Raw genomic sequence first — 13776 nt, forward strand, 5'->3', positions numbered from 1 at the left:
AATGAGCCACCCAGGCGCCCCTCTGGCTTCTTTTTAAATATCAGTTGAGACATATTTCCCAAACATCATCCATTGTGTTCCACATTCCCCTTTTAATTCCTGTGCATCTGGTAAACCTAGGAAGGAAGGTCTAGAAATGCAACATTTAGTTTTAGCAATAAAATCTCATGTTTCCACCCCAAATAAAACTATGGGCTAGTCACAAACACTCATTTTTGTCTCATGTCCACTGAAAAATTGCCTGGCCCTCCCAGAAATAACTGGGTGAGACACCTATTTAGCAAAATGTGTCCCTCTGAGCAGATAAGCAGATGTATATGTCTAGACAATCAGCTCATCAAGAGCTCAACCTTTGTTTTATTATTTTATTTTCTGGTTCCTTTCTGTCGGTTGACCTCACCAACATGACGAGTATAGAATACAAAAATCTGCTTACCAGATGTGCCAATGCAATCTGCAAGATTTACAACATAAATACTATTCTGAAGAACAGTCTCTGTATCATACACATTTTCCTTTATGATGTTTTCCTTCTGTCTTAAATAAGCAACTGAAGAAGTTATTGGATTTAATGGAGGAGAGAAAAGGGTCTGACTTTATCTTTAAACATGGTCTTTGAAAATATATTTCTGTACCAGGGATGGCATCTGGATGACTGGAAAGTTTGCCCTATGAGGTATACGGAAGAGAAGTGGTATGGCTGCTTGTCCTACAGCATGGTCTCCGAGATCAGACTGGATCCAAATCCCGGCACTGCCACCTGCTAGTTGTATAACCTTGAGGAAATCCTTAAAAACTGTATCTCAGTTGTGGTGCACCATGGGTTTGTTGTGAGGATCAAAAAAGTTAGCCTGACACAGGGCAAATGCTAGTTAAGCTTCAGGGAATACTATTCTCACAGTACATATTGGTATACATAACATATTTTAAGATTGCATGTTTTTCCTTCATTGATTCAGGAAGTGCTTCTCAACACAGTAGAGCGAATGCTCTTGTTAAGATATAAACCAAATCATGTCACTAATCTTCTCTTGACCTTCTAAAAGCTTTCTATCTCACTCAGAGGAAAAGGCTAAGGGCTTTATAAAAGGTGCACAGGTAGGGTGACAATGTTTAGGACATGATATTTTTAGGACAATCCATGTTTATGCCTATTGTCCAGACGCAATTATTGATGACAGTGTCTCTTTTCACTCTCAGAGTGTCCTGGTTTAAATGATAAAATATACGGTTACCCTATTATTAGGCCCTATGTTGTCTGCTTCCCCCATCACATAGCCTACCGCCTATCCCTGTGACCTCATGTTACTACTGTCTCCCTTCCACTCACCACCATGGCCTCTTTGCTGGTCCTTTAACCGTCCAGACACATTCCTGCCTCAGGGACTTTGCTTTTGCCATTTCCTCTGCTGGAATGCTCTTACCTTAGATAGTGGCGTGGAAATTTTTTATTCAACTGTTATCTTGTATGGAGGCATTCTTTAGCCACCACTCTAAAATTAGTATCTTTCCCCCTTTCTTTCTATTCCTCTTTCCCATTTTACTTTTCTCCTTATCAGTGATCTATGTGAGATATTTATTTATTTAACTTGCTTATTGTTGTATTCTTCTACTTGAATGTATGCTCCAAGAGGGCAAGGATGATTGTCTGTTTTTCTTTACTGCTATTTCCCCAATGACTGGTATATAGTAAGAGCTCAGTGACTATCTATTGAATGGATAAAGGAAGAACATTTAGAGAGGAAAGATCTGATGTCACTGAGTAACCAAATGGCCAATCCACTGCCATCCCCATTGCCTTCTAGAGTAAAATAGGGCTCATATGTTTAGGATTCATGTTATGAGAAGAATTATTTGACCAGCTTCCATTACGGACGCTCTTTTCTAAGTAAGTTGTTGGAAAAGTTGAGATGGCAAACAATGTCAACAAACCTCATACAGAGGTTTAAATTCTAAAAGTAACCTCTCAATTTGCACATCCAAAAATAGGATTAAATCTTCCTGAGGGCACACTTGGATCGCTGCTTCCTGAGTCCAGGAACACCGGGGACTTCAAACCTTCCAAGTTTAAGTAAACATTTCAGAGCATGTGGTCTTGTAAAATTTTTGATGTTCAGATTTAAAAATAAGGCTACCAAAAATTAATATGGAGTGATACTTAACGTTTAGTCCCGTTACCGAATTTAATCTCAACTATTAACTTTATAATGTAGGAAAGTTTTTCCAAGAAAAGCTAGACATAGTTAAAAATAAAAGTATAGCTATAGAAAGCAGTTATTTGAACTCCCAGGAGAATATGGTAGCTACAGAAAGCAGTTGTAGAATTTCTGGCAGTATATCAAATTTATTTTGACAGAATTTCTTAGAACAGTCCACACTTAATCACTCTAGTCTTAGAATCAACTTCAGACACAGAGAAGTTGATACCCCACCCTCTTTCATTTTAGTTAGCACACTCTTTATACCAACTGCATACCCTTGTATGATAATAAAGAAATAACACTCATATCCTAGCAACTTGTAGATGAAGACACCATAGAAATATTTCAGAATGAAATAGCCCGAACATCTGCTTGTACTGCAAACGCTTGAAGCAGTGCAACATTTACATCCCCTCCCCAGCCCTCACTATTTTATGTTAAATTTAGAACACAGCAGCCTCTTCCATGAGCTGAATGGTTCGATGGGGGAGTATCATCAGCCATGATGTTTCTTTACATCTCCACACCTTCCTAATGAGAACGGGACTGAAACCATCTCTCTCTCCTCAGCCATGGGAACAATCTTGCAGTTATGGATGGTTTCCATCCCCCCACCTCCCTGAAATAGGAATAACTGTGCTGTGAGCCAAATGCTGAGGGTTAAGAGAGTAACCTCACATGAGAATAATTACTTAACATGAGCATGAGAGAAGGCAATGAAGTTCCCAGACACAGGAAACGAAAAGTCAGAATGGGAGGTAGAGTTGGAGAGGGTTCTGAAGCCTTTCCAGACAGCAACTTCCTTATAACAAACAGTAAATTGGGTAATAAATTTATCACTCTGTCATTTTATGTGTACAGATATTCTAAAATCAGCTAGTTAGCATAATGAATTTTTTGCAATGCGCATGTGTCCTAGCAACGCCAGAAACTCAAACTCAACCTATTTCCTGTTCTCTGAAGAGCAAATAAAATCTTTAGTGATATGAATGTTCATTTTGATATCCCAAATCACGTGTAGGTTTAATATTCCAATCAAAACCACAATTCCAAGTATGCTCAAAGAATGCATATTGCACAGAAACTTTGAAAAAAGAGTCCTCAATTGATTCTATGTACCAGAGAGAGGAAGGTAACACAGTGGTCCAGACATAGGCAGAAGGGGAAAATGACCCTGTTATGTGCTGCTCTGCTTTGCACACATTTCCCTCAGATTTATGGACCCTGAGACGTTGCTCATTTGCAAGAAAAAAGTAGAAATTCAATAAATTCAAAAAGGAAGTCAGCTTTTAGATCTTGAATTGCATGGGAGGAAAAACACTCTTATAGAAGCAAGTACCAGTACATGTTCTTATTTTACTCATTCATCAAATATTTTTTAACTTGGATACAATGCTAGATGCAGGAGATACAATGATAAATGAGAATTATGGCAGCCTGTCTTAAGGAACTTGAAGTCTAGTGGGGCAGACAGGCAAGTGAATTGGCAAATACAACAGAGTGTGTGTTAAATGCTATTTCAGGGTTAATAGAGGGTGTCGTGGGAGCGCATGAGAAAGGCACTAACCCAGTTTGGGTTATAGATACTTGCCAGACAAGGAGATGTTTAAGCTGAGATCTGAAGAATAAAGCAGAATAAGCCAGAGGAGGCCTGAAGGGAAAATCTGCCAGGTAGAGAGACCATCTTGGTATTCTCAGACAGGCCAGGTTAGCTCCAGGAAAGGGAGGTAAAGGAATGTGTACAGAGAGAGGCCCAGGAGGGAAGGCAGAGGCAGAGCTACCCCATAGGAAACATTTAGCTGCAATGCACCAACAAGGGGCAGAGATCTTGGTCAAAGGACACACTTTTCTTTATCAAAATTCAGGGAATATAGTTTTTATCCCTAATTTTATGGTTATAGTACTATTACTGGAGTACATAAGAAGGATATGTTTTTATTTGCTTGATGCTAAGTAAAAGGGAGACACCATCATTATCACATAGGCAATAATCTGGTGGATAATTTGATCAATTTGGGGGAATAAGATGCGTAGACCACAGATAATTTCCTGTGTCTTGTACATAAATGAAGATTCCCTCTAACAAATTGTCATCATAATCATCAGTACCATCAGTATTTAAACTGGAAGATCTCAGAGAAATCTGATAAGAAGTCAATTTTAACAGTAAAGACGCTGAACAAATCAAATTATACCAAAAAGCACTTACTGAATGACTACTATGTTTGAGACACACAATCTATAAGTTGTGGCGATTTATTTTTTAGGCAAAAGTTGCCTTGGTGATTTGATGTGTCAGGAGACAACTTTGGTATGGCTGCCCCAACAACAGAATGGATTCCAGTTGCACAAGATGTCAAAGGCTGTGTGAATATGCAGATAACTGGCTCCAAGCAAACGTCTCTGGTTTCCACATTGCTCAGATCCTCTGCCAGAGCAACATATTGAGTCTTGACTTTCCATTGCAAAATATTTCTGATAATTTCAAACGGAATTATATCTGTTTATTTTTCATTGTCCTCAATAAGAGGTGGATGTTTAGAGTGGTCCAAATTAGTAACCAACAATCAGTTACTAGATTCTGCCACTTGCTGGTTAGCTTCTTCTCACAAACCTGCTTTACCCTACATGCTAAAAAGAGACACTATTCACCTACAGTATCATCTACGACATCACTAGTTTCAATGCCCAGCTCTTCGTGTGAGAGATTTCTATGCTAAGGCATTGGACTCCACTTCTTCCCTTGGCCACCATTTTAATCCTTTGCAATCTACTTCCTCGTACACATATTTCCCCACATTCCTGTTTCTACTAAAGGGGCTGAGCTACAGTGTTTTATGGGCATATCTGTGTGCAAACATGGGTGAGCTGTTATCCTGAAAGCACATGATGCCAAGCTTTGGCTGGTTACCCATGCATAAACATCACTTTTAGAGGTTCCCCTCTATTCAAAATTATAACCCATCTCCCTATAGATGGCACTCTATGGCATTAACATAATCTCAAGAATCATTAAAGAGTACAATTATTAGATTCTGCTGTTCTAACCTATATTGGCATTTAGTAGTTGGGGGTTATTTGTATCCCTAAGATACAAGGTTTTAATTGCTTTGTCATTGTAATGGATGTAAACAATTTATACACGGATCAATGTACTGGCTAAATTTGGGCATTTCTTGAAAATTCAGGATATCAGATAATGTAATTTCCTCACACATAAAATCCATCATCAGTTTAGGTGACAAGCATGAGTATTTGAAAGGGTCGATAACTCTTTTCCCTTCCTCTCTCCTGTTTTGGTCAGTCTTCTCTTATAATTAGTGATATTATGCTTTTTGCATGATTAAGAATTAGAGTAATCCTTTGATAACGTTAGTAACAACTTTTCCCCAACATTGCCATTTGCAAGGCCCTTGCATGCTTGAAAACCAAGAAGGTAACTGGCATTTATTTGCTTCCTTTGGTGCCTTCTGCTTTGAATTTTATTCTCAGATTGTCTGATTTTATCACCAGGTAGTGTGTCTGTGTGTGTGAGAGTACAAGCTAGGGCCAGAGGAGACTCTCTCCACTTTTTGGCTTATTTCTTATTTATGCAACACATGTAACTTTGGATTTATTTTTCAATTTAGGATCTGTAAATGCCTCAGTAGCAGTCCTTCAGTGACTAGACCTAGCCTCTCTGAGAATGTTATTATTTTTTTAAATGTTTATTAATTTTGAGAGAGAGAGAGAAAGCATGAGTAGGAGAGGGACAGAGAGAGAGAGAGCGAGCGAAAGAGAGAATCCCAAGCAGGCTCCCCGCTGTCAGCCTGGAGCCCAACACAGTGTTCAATCTCACGAGCCATGAGGTCATGACCTGAGCTGAAACCAAGTCAGACACTTAATGGACTGAGCCACCCAGGTGCCCCTCTGAGAATGTTATTTAGTTAGCTGCAGTGATGGCATTTTGACAAGAGCTGTGCCTGCACATTGGCAGCTGGTAGGAAGTAGGTAAAGTATGGTCAGAGTGGAGAGGACCTCGACTACTAAACATGGAAGCTCCTGGGTGATTTTTATTAAAATGACAGTAAGTAGAAGTGAAGACCAGTATAGGCTGGAGAAAAGAAACCCTGAAGATAGGGAGATTGATTAGGAAACTTTTGGAAATAGGTGTGGAGGGACCCCCTCTTCCATGCTCACAGATCGAGAGCCACTTGGCACTAAACACCATGGTAAAGGGAGATGGACAGCTGCTGCTTCGCCTTGCAGCATATGCCATGGCAAGAGGAGTCCACAGGCCTGATAGGTGAGACTTCAAAGCATCAGACTCTTACAGCAGGAGGCAGCTGCAGACCAAAGGCAGGAAGGCCCAGAGCTCACATCACTAGGAAGGATTTCTCTGGACTCTCCTGGGCAGATATCAGGGAAACTACATCTTCTCGTCTCCCAAGTCAGAGAAGAGGACTGACAGAATGAGGTAGAAATAACCCCCAAATACTGGGAGGCTTTTTAGCTTAAATGTTTTCTTCTTTTCCTCTGGAAGAAGATTGAAATAACTAAAGCATGTATGTATTTTTAACCCAAAAGGTTTACTTTCTAAAATTAATGTTGGTTAAATGTCTCATTATGTGAGTTTTAGAAAAACAGTAATTACACAAATGTACCCCTGCGATGTAAAAGCCTGTCAAACTGTCCACATTGTATAGAACTACAATAAGGGATATAAAGTACTAGAGTCCCAAAAGGAAGAACCATTTGGTCAAATGAGGATGTATAAATTATTATCCATTGTTATATGAATGTAAAACCAAGTTTTATTTGAATTTTCACCAACTGGGGATAGTCCAGACGGTCTGGCTTCGTGTGTTGGTCTGGACTAGAAATGATGTTTAGTCTAGTGACTGGCAGGTAGCACCTCAAAGAGATAAGCGAGTGTCTTTTCCAGCAGTCGCAAATATTGGTTTTCCAAAAATGTTCTTTGCAAATGGTCAAACGGGAATAATTAATTCAGAGATAGTTAATTATTCTTCTGAGGCATGATGGGTTGGTTAACTAGTATATAAGTATGAATAATCAATGTTTAATACTCTACAACATAACTACTAGAGTAAAATTTTGAATAAGAGTCATATAAACACTTTAAATCTATTATTAAAGAAAGATGTCATGAGAAAGCCTCGTGTTCACACACATTATTTCATAAAGAGAAAATTAATAACCTTTAAAAAAATTTAAGTTCTATAGCATGTGCTAAACATTTTAAGTTAATTATGCATTTTCAGTTTTGCATCATAGTTCAGTTCTAAAATCCCATTTCAAGTTCAAATAGAAAACATATGTTTTCATGCCATTCTGTGAAAAGAGATGGCATATAATTTTTTTTATCATTTGTTGTCTAATTTCTCCAATTTTGCCAACAATATACTTGAGTACTTTTGAAATGCTTTTTATTTGTAACGTTCGAGACTGTAATCATTGTTTTCATCTTTACTGTCAGCACTTCATTGTATGACCGCTTTTCCTGTTAGGCGAGCATAATTTTGCCATAGTTTAAGTGTATTTATTGGAAACCGAGAGACTCTTAGTTAAAATTTATCATGTCTTCAAACAAAACTTGCTACTTAAAGTCATATTTCAGAATATTATTGCCCAGAATAGTTTTGTTTTTATGGATAAGACATAGAAGAAAAAAAAAGAAAGGCTGAGGAAAGTACTTTTCCTGGGTTTAGAATAAAGACATTCCATAACATCTGGCATAGACCACGTAATTTTACTTGAATTTTAGTTCACTTGAATTCTTGCAGCCATTTTCCCCTCACAACCACTAGACCAAATACGAAACATCTAATTCCTTTGGGCTTTACTTTGTTTTGGTACTAACCAGTCCCTAAAGCAAGATGATCACAGTGACAGTGGGTGAGTTATCTTCCCCTCCCACTGAGGCATCACTTTTGTCATATTTGTCTTGGGATCCTTATTGCCTAGCTCAGGGGCAGGCACACAGTGGGTACTCCATGAATAAAAACTCTGTAAACTGAAGAAATGAAGAAGGCAACAGTAAACTGAGGCCTATTTTAAATGGCTTTAGTGACACTGTTCAACAAGGTCAACACTGAGCTGAGATCACGTGGACCTCACTATCTCTAAGTCAGCGAGACAACTGAGGGAAGCCAGCATACCCTTTGGCTTCCATCATCAATCCAGATCGTCAAAATAAAACAGGTACCTTCATTTCAACATGTACCCTGGCTATCTGGCCACTGAATGGCATCACATTAAAAAGGTTACAGAAACTGAAGAAATACTTATTTTAAGTATCTTTTGGGCTCAATAGATCTCACCCTGAAAACTGAGTCTCAGAAAAATCCAGTTTCTTCCCAAGATTGCCCATCCACTCAGCAAGCTCAGGGCTGGCATGAGAATCTGCTTCATTAAAGACCGTGACTTTGAATAGTCTTCCCCAAAATGCGATTTTGTGAACAATTAAGTTAGCAAATAAATGTAACATTTAACAAATAATAAAAATGTTAAAGGCCACCAAAGTTGAAGGCTGCAGAAATCACTCTCAGTAAAAACACAGACTAAAACTCCAAAGGTCTGCAGCAACTCTCTTACTGTGGAATCAGAACGTATGTTCAAACCTGCAAATATAGTTGTGGTTACTTCCTACCTTAAACACATTGATAGGGAGATCAATGACCACATAGATAAGGTCTCCAAGGGCAAGGCTGGCTATCAGCGCGTTGGGGCCATTCCTCATACACTTGTTCTGGTAAATGATCCTGAGCAGAGTTGCATTCCCCACCATTCCCACGATGAAAATAGTACAAGATATCACAGTGTTAATGTATTTGAAAGCTGAAGTAATCTTAGTCTGCTGTGGGCAATAGCTGTGCATTGAGCCATTGCTAGGTAGGGCCAAATTAGTGGGCCGATGAGTGGTAACGAGGAAGCTGAGCTCTGTCCCACGAAAAGTGGTGAAATCATCCACTGGAGTACTTAGGTTTGTGCTGTAGCTTTCAGGATTATCACCGATCACACATCCAACCAGCGCTACCCAGAAGGACACCTTGAGGCAAAAGGTTTCCATCGTGATGAAAATTTGAGGAAATGTCTCTTACTACCTTTCCTTTATACACTTGCTTTTTTTTTTTCACCTGGAAAAGAAAGGAGGAAAAATAATTGGTTACAAAATCCAGCTGCCAATAATTGTAGTCAATGATTATTTACTGCGTCAGGTAAAAAGTAATATATATTTGGTAATTAGATAAGATCTGTGTAAGGTTATCCCACGGCAGGGAAAAAAGACAAGATCAAAGCTCCATTATGGCAAATTCTCTATCTCTATCTCTATCTCTATCTCCGTCTCTGTCTCTGTCTCTCTCTACGCCCCTCTGCTTCCTTCTCTTTCTCTCTCTCATCTCCATCCATGATTATATCTAGATTATAATATAGATGAGGACATATGGGTTTTTCCTTTAGTAGATCAAAAGTTACTTTTTTCTCTCCATTACACTGGCTGATAAAAATCTGAATTGCAAAAATCTTCAAGAGTTGAGATACAAAATTTTATTTATTAATGGAAGAGAAAAGGCATTATTTGCCGAGTAAATTTACATGATATCAAGGCATAAAATTAGCAAATTCTGTAACTAACAATTCAATATTCCAAAATGTGTTCTGCTGTACACATGGTAAATAATGAACACGGGGTTAAAATGTAGCACAGGTAGTTATTTAAAGTGTCATAAAATGCTCTTTTAAAATCAGAACTCTGGTTAATACCACCAATACATTTAACAATCTTAGTTTTGATTAAAAATTATGTAATTGATACACACCAAATATTCATTTTATTGAAAATCTTGATGATTAATGTGTACAATCCACCTCTCTGACAGGAATTTTTTCTCTCTCTCTTCCATTCTTTAGAAATTATTATCCCAATACTTGCCAGCAAGTGAAGCTGGTAATAATGGCTTTCCAGGCCAGGCACAGAATTTGGCTTTCCAAGGGCTATCTGTCTCATGCTTTCTTTGAAACATCCTATGTGGTTACATTTGTCACACCAACTGTGCTGAGCACTTCACATGCATGGTGTTGTCTAATGCACACCATGCCTCTGTGAGGCCGATGCACAGTTCCTCTAGAAACATAGGGGACCAGAGGCTCAGTAAAGGCAAGGAGACTTCAGGTCCACAGGTGGTAGTGGCAATGTTGATTCTAAGGCAGGTTTGTTGGACTCTGAGCCTGAGCTCTTAGCCACTAGACCACACTATCTCTCTCATTCTTGTGCTTTCTTAGCACCTAAAATGTTTCAACAGTCTCCCAGAGTTTCCATGAAACAATAGATTTGGGAGGGTGATTACTTGTTTCCAAAAGATCATTTGTTTTCGTTTTTTGTTTTCTTGTTTGTTTAAGTGACTTGCTGACAGCAAGTGGTCCTTCTTGCTCAGAAGGATACTTTAATCCTTAAAAGACATTGGAGGGGCACCTGGGTGTCTCATTCAGCTAAGTGTCTGACTCTTGATTTCAGCTCAGGTCATGATCTTGTGGGTTTGGGAGTTGGAGCCCCACCTCGGGCTCTGTGCTGACAGCATGGAGCCTGCTTGGGATTCTCTCTCTCCCTCTCTCCGCCCTGCCCTCTTCACTCTCTCTCTCAAAATAAATAAATGATTTTTTTTTTTTTTTTTACAGAAAAGATGTTGGAGGAAATGAGGGGTTGGTAGTAACACAGTAATCAAAGGTAAATTAAAAATGGCTCCTCCCATTTAAATATTTTGTAAATTTTCTTCTCTGTGAGTTTTTAATGATTCTTTAAATGAAGACCATAACCTCATTAATGCAGTGGCATGTGTCTATGATATATATGGTCATAATGTAGTTTTTTAAAAATTGTGCCCTTTTTCTTGGCCTATTTATAGTTGGTATTAACCGCTTTTAGGAATTTTGACAGTTATGTTGGGAAATCAGTAGAGCTTAGGTTTACTCAATATGTCGATGAAATAAGATTTATTCAAGTTGTGCAGAAGGTCTAAAGTAAGTACAAGGTGTAAATACCATATACTTTTGCCTTCCCCTGAGGTTTTTCCTGGGAACGTGAAAAAATAACATTGTATGTATATTAATAATTTATTATGTATGCATCTGTTTTCTGACTTGAACTTTATAACTCTGGTAGGCAGGGGCAATATTCCCATTTTAATCATGAGTTAAGTGGGTCTTGAAGAAGTCTTCATGGCCAAAGAATGTCAGGACAGGCATAATGCCTCACTTTGCTTTGCTTAATTATAAACAGTTTGCAGTTTTTTCCTGCTTCTTACAGTTTGGAGTGAATACTTGACCGAATACTGTAGATCTACAAAATGCCACTGCTTACATTCTACAGTGGAGACCAAGATTCTAAGAACAAAGCACCTTGTCATTCTCTTCTTTAGATCATAGATATGAGAGAAAAGAAATCCTTCAGTATGTTATGCTATTTAATGACTACAGCCTCCTACTTTCCCAGTTGGGATGGACCCTTCAGTGATGTTTCCTTAAAAATAAGAAAGAGAAGGCCTTTCCTGGAAATGGAGTGGCTCTTTGCCCAGTAGAGTCCACTAGGAGGATATTTAGTGAACTGACCTGGCTATCATGGCTATTATGCCAGTTAGGAAAGGTACCACTAGTGTTTGAGCATCAGCATGCTGGTTTGCTTGGTCAGCTGATTAGGCAGGAACTATGGAGGCCAAGGCTATAGGTTCTCATCAAAGTGTGAGCTAGCTACCATTAAAGCCACGTTTCTTGTTCTTCTCACAATGATACTGCTACATCATTTATGATGACATCTCCATCAGCTCTTGACACATATTAAGCTGCAGAGCTAAGGGATACTTGCCAAAGATATGTGGGTACCATATTATCATTGGGTGAAAAATGCAAAAGCAAATAAACAAAAAGCCTCTCAAATGCATGTTCCTCCATGGATGAACCTGTAGCACATTTCCGTGGATCCAAGTCATGCTGTGCTTGGAACTCTCGGTCACAATCAGACCTAGCTCTAGTGAAGCATCTCAGGGTCTACCCTGAAAAACACAGTTTATAGATTCAGCCTTCTTCATATTTGGGGGCTAAGAATTTGATGGAGTTCTAAAGCTATTATTAAGGAAGACGACTGAATCCTTAGGTTTACACTGCAAGCATTTAACATCTTGGATTCTCAGGATTAAAGTTCACCTGTAATTAGTAATTTGGAAATTCCAACCTTACCAAAATGGCATAAATTTAGAGCACGTAATTTACTGAAATGATTGCCAAGATGTTTCTCAATTAGTTAACACAGAGGGGGCAGGAGGCCACGAATATCTACTAGAGGAGAGAAAAAACAAACAAACAAACTAGGAACTTTTTATTAGTCTTCTGTGGGTTCTGCTTGCTGGGTAAGAAACTAGCAACTCTCCTTACAGACAACTGACTTTAATGTGCCTCCCACCCCACCCCCTCCGCCGCCAACTCTATCCGGGAACTCCATTAGGATGGTGTAAACAGAGGCTGATTATCTAGAAACAGCCCTTGTTTTCTGCACGTGAAAGGCAACAAGTGCCCTTTAAAGGAGAGCACAGAACACAACGCCCAGACCTCTACAGGCAGGTTTCCAAATTAGCTGCACTGGGGGTTTTCCAAAACACATCAGTCCCTCACACCAAGTGCCCTTGGCTACCCTTGGCATACCCCGGGTGTGCAAGGAGGAGAAGCAGGCGAGTAAGAAAAGGCTGCGAAGCAAACTTCGCAAGTAGGCTTTGGAGCCAGCGACGAGGGCGTGATGTTCCACAAAGTTTTTATATGCTTGGGGGAAAAGGGAGACCAAGGAAAACCGTTGGTTTTCCTCTGACTAAAAATCCTAATCCCGCCTGGGGAGGCTGGGGGCCCCCAACCCCCAAACGTTTCCGGAGCGCGCCCTTCCCACAGACGCGCCCGCCCCGCCACGCGCCCTCGGGCAGGTGGGTGCCAGCCCCTGTGCGAAGGGTCGCCAAGCTGCAGGGCGCCGGGCGAAAACGCTCCCGGCTCGCCAGTCCTCCCAGGTAGCGCCCCCACCCCCACCCCCGCTCGGGTCCCCGAGGAAAGAGTTGCACCGACCGTGGAGCTCGCCGGGCTCAAACAGCTGCCCGGTCCGCGCGCCGCGCCTGGGCGGGAGGAAGCGGAGCCGGCGAGGGTGGGTGGTGGCTGTGCCCGGCTCCCACGCCGCGGCAGCCCGGGAAGCACAGCTGCCTCCGCTTCGGAAAGCTTCCTGGGCACGGCTCCTCCGGGGAAGTCTTCCCGAGTCTCCAGCCTCCGGCCACCGAGTGGGACGGAGCCTCTCCACCGCCCGTCCGCAATCGCCAGACTAAAGGGATGACTGTACGCGCGCGCGCGCGCGAAGGCTCGCAAGAAAAAGAAAACTCCAGGGGAACACGCCTCCCGGCTGTCCTCCCCTTCTCCTCGAAACACTCCCAGACCTTCGCCTCCACTCTGGGACAGCAAGAACGTCCCAACCTTCCAGCCCTCCCAGGAGGAAGACACTATAAAGCACAAAGCTGCCGCCCCCTCCCAGCTGCCTCCCAGGCCCTGAAGGGCA

The 13776-nt window shown here is 40.7% G+C and overlaps 1 protein-coding gene across 1 annotated transcript in view; it reads right to left on the minus strand.

The window, feature by feature from the left end:
* Positions 1-13430, minus strand: part of EDNRA (endothelin receptor type A) — a 60714-nt gene extending 47284 nt beyond the window's left edge. The window contains exons 1-2 of the mRNA XM_047856846.1: positions 13299-13430; positions 8851-9337 (exon numbers count right to left, since the gene is read on the minus strand). Of these exons, the coding sequence (XP_047712802.1) occupies positions 8851-9270 (420 nt within the window). The 5' untranslated portion in view covers positions 9271-9337; positions 13299-13430. The remainder of the gene's footprint in view (positions 1-8850; positions 9338-13298) is intronic.
* Between the last annotated feature and the right edge of the window lie 346 nt (positions 13431-13776).

Source organism: Prionailurus viverrinus, chromosome B1 (assembly GCF_022837055.1).
Source record: "Prionailurus viverrinus isolate Anna chromosome B1, UM_Priviv_1.0, whole genome shotgun sequence".
NCBI classification, from domain to species: Eukaryota; Metazoa; Chordata; class Mammalia; order Carnivora; family Felidae; genus Prionailurus; species Prionailurus viverrinus.